The sequence below is a fragment of the Seriola lalandi genome, unplaced genomic scaffold (genome assembly GCF_002814215.2).
Source record: "Seriola lalandi dorsalis isolate HSWRI2012SDOR001 ecotype SW California unplaced genomic scaffold, Sedor1 jcf7180002054252, whole genome shotgun sequence".
In the NCBI taxonomy this organism is placed as follows: domain Eukaryota; kingdom Metazoa; phylum Chordata; class Actinopteri; order Carangiformes; family Carangidae; genus Seriola; species Seriola lalandi.
This window is the reverse complement of record NW_019524805.1, coordinates 11,315-12,329: the sequence shown is the minus strand read 5'-3', so window position 1 is coordinate 12,329 and position 1,015 is coordinate 11,315. Positions and strand designations below refer to the sequence as shown.

Sequence of the window (1,015 nt, the reverse complement as noted above, 5' to 3'; positions counted from 1 at the left end):
GTCCCAGTGGTTCTGCAGGTCTCTGTAGGTCCTGAAGGGTCCATCTCTGGGCAGCTGACGGCTGATGGTGATGATCTGACCTTTCTTCATGCTAAACACACACGCACGCACGCACGCACACACACACACACACACACACACACACACACACACACACACACACACACACACACACACAAAGAGGGAGGGGGAGAGAACAAACAGGTGTGACTCTGCAGCAGGACGAGCGGGTGTTTTAAAGGACGTGCAGCTCCACCTGCTGGTCTCAGTGAGTAAAACTCAACCTGCAGAGTGAAGCTGCCTGACCTGAACTCCAACCAGCAGTTTCTGTCCTGCACCGTGTTCAAAACATATAATCTGAGGCTTGGTCTGTAAATTGTTCTGTGACATGCGCTGAGGAAACTCGTGTAGCCATGGAAACAAACTCTGCAGTATTACCTTTAGTTTAAATACTAATAATCAACATTAAATATGAAATATTAACCATTTTTGATATAAACATCCCACAATTGTGTATTTTTATTTACAAGGTGAATTCACAGAACAGAAATCTGCCAGAATCTTTCCAACAATATTTCTGTATTTCTGTGTGTACAGCTGGTTCACACCTCACCCTCACTAAAAGAAGATTAAAAGAAGCATTAATAAGCTCTCACACTAACTGTGTCTTTGTTCTTTATTTCCTTTAGTTTCTGGTTGGTGGATTCGTGGATCAATGCTGTATTTAGCAGCTGGTTTGTCTGAAATGATCATGGCAGTGATTTGTTTCCACAGATATCACAGGGATGTTGACGATTCAGCCCGTCTGTTGTTGTCTGTGGTGTCCAGCAGGTGGAGTCGTCTTACCTGGGCAGGACGTGGCACCAGATGGCTCCACCAGTGGAGGAGGGGTCGAGGACGCAGTCAGGATCACAGCAGAACCTCCTCAGCACTAACGGAGGGAGGTCAAAGTCCTCCAGCTGAAGCGCACACACACACACACACACACACACACACAGACACACACACACACACA

General features: G+C 46.5%; 1 protein-coding gene across 1 annotated transcript in view; it reads right to left on the bottom strand.

Annotated features, from left to right (window-relative positions):
* Positions 1–1,015, bottom strand: part of cunh18orf63 (chromosome unknown C18orf63 homolog) — an 18,157-nt gene that overhangs the window by 8,787 nt on the left and 8,355 nt on the right. Inside the window, exons 6-7 of the mRNA XM_023404608.2 lie at positions 847–1,001; positions 1–91 (exon numbers count right to left, since the gene is read on the bottom strand). The exon at positions 1–91 is cut by the window's left edge and continues 4 nt beyond it. Of these exons, the coding sequence (XP_023260376.2) occupies positions 1–91; positions 847–1,001 (246 nt within the window). The remainder of the gene's footprint in view (positions 92–846; positions 1,002–1,015) is intronic.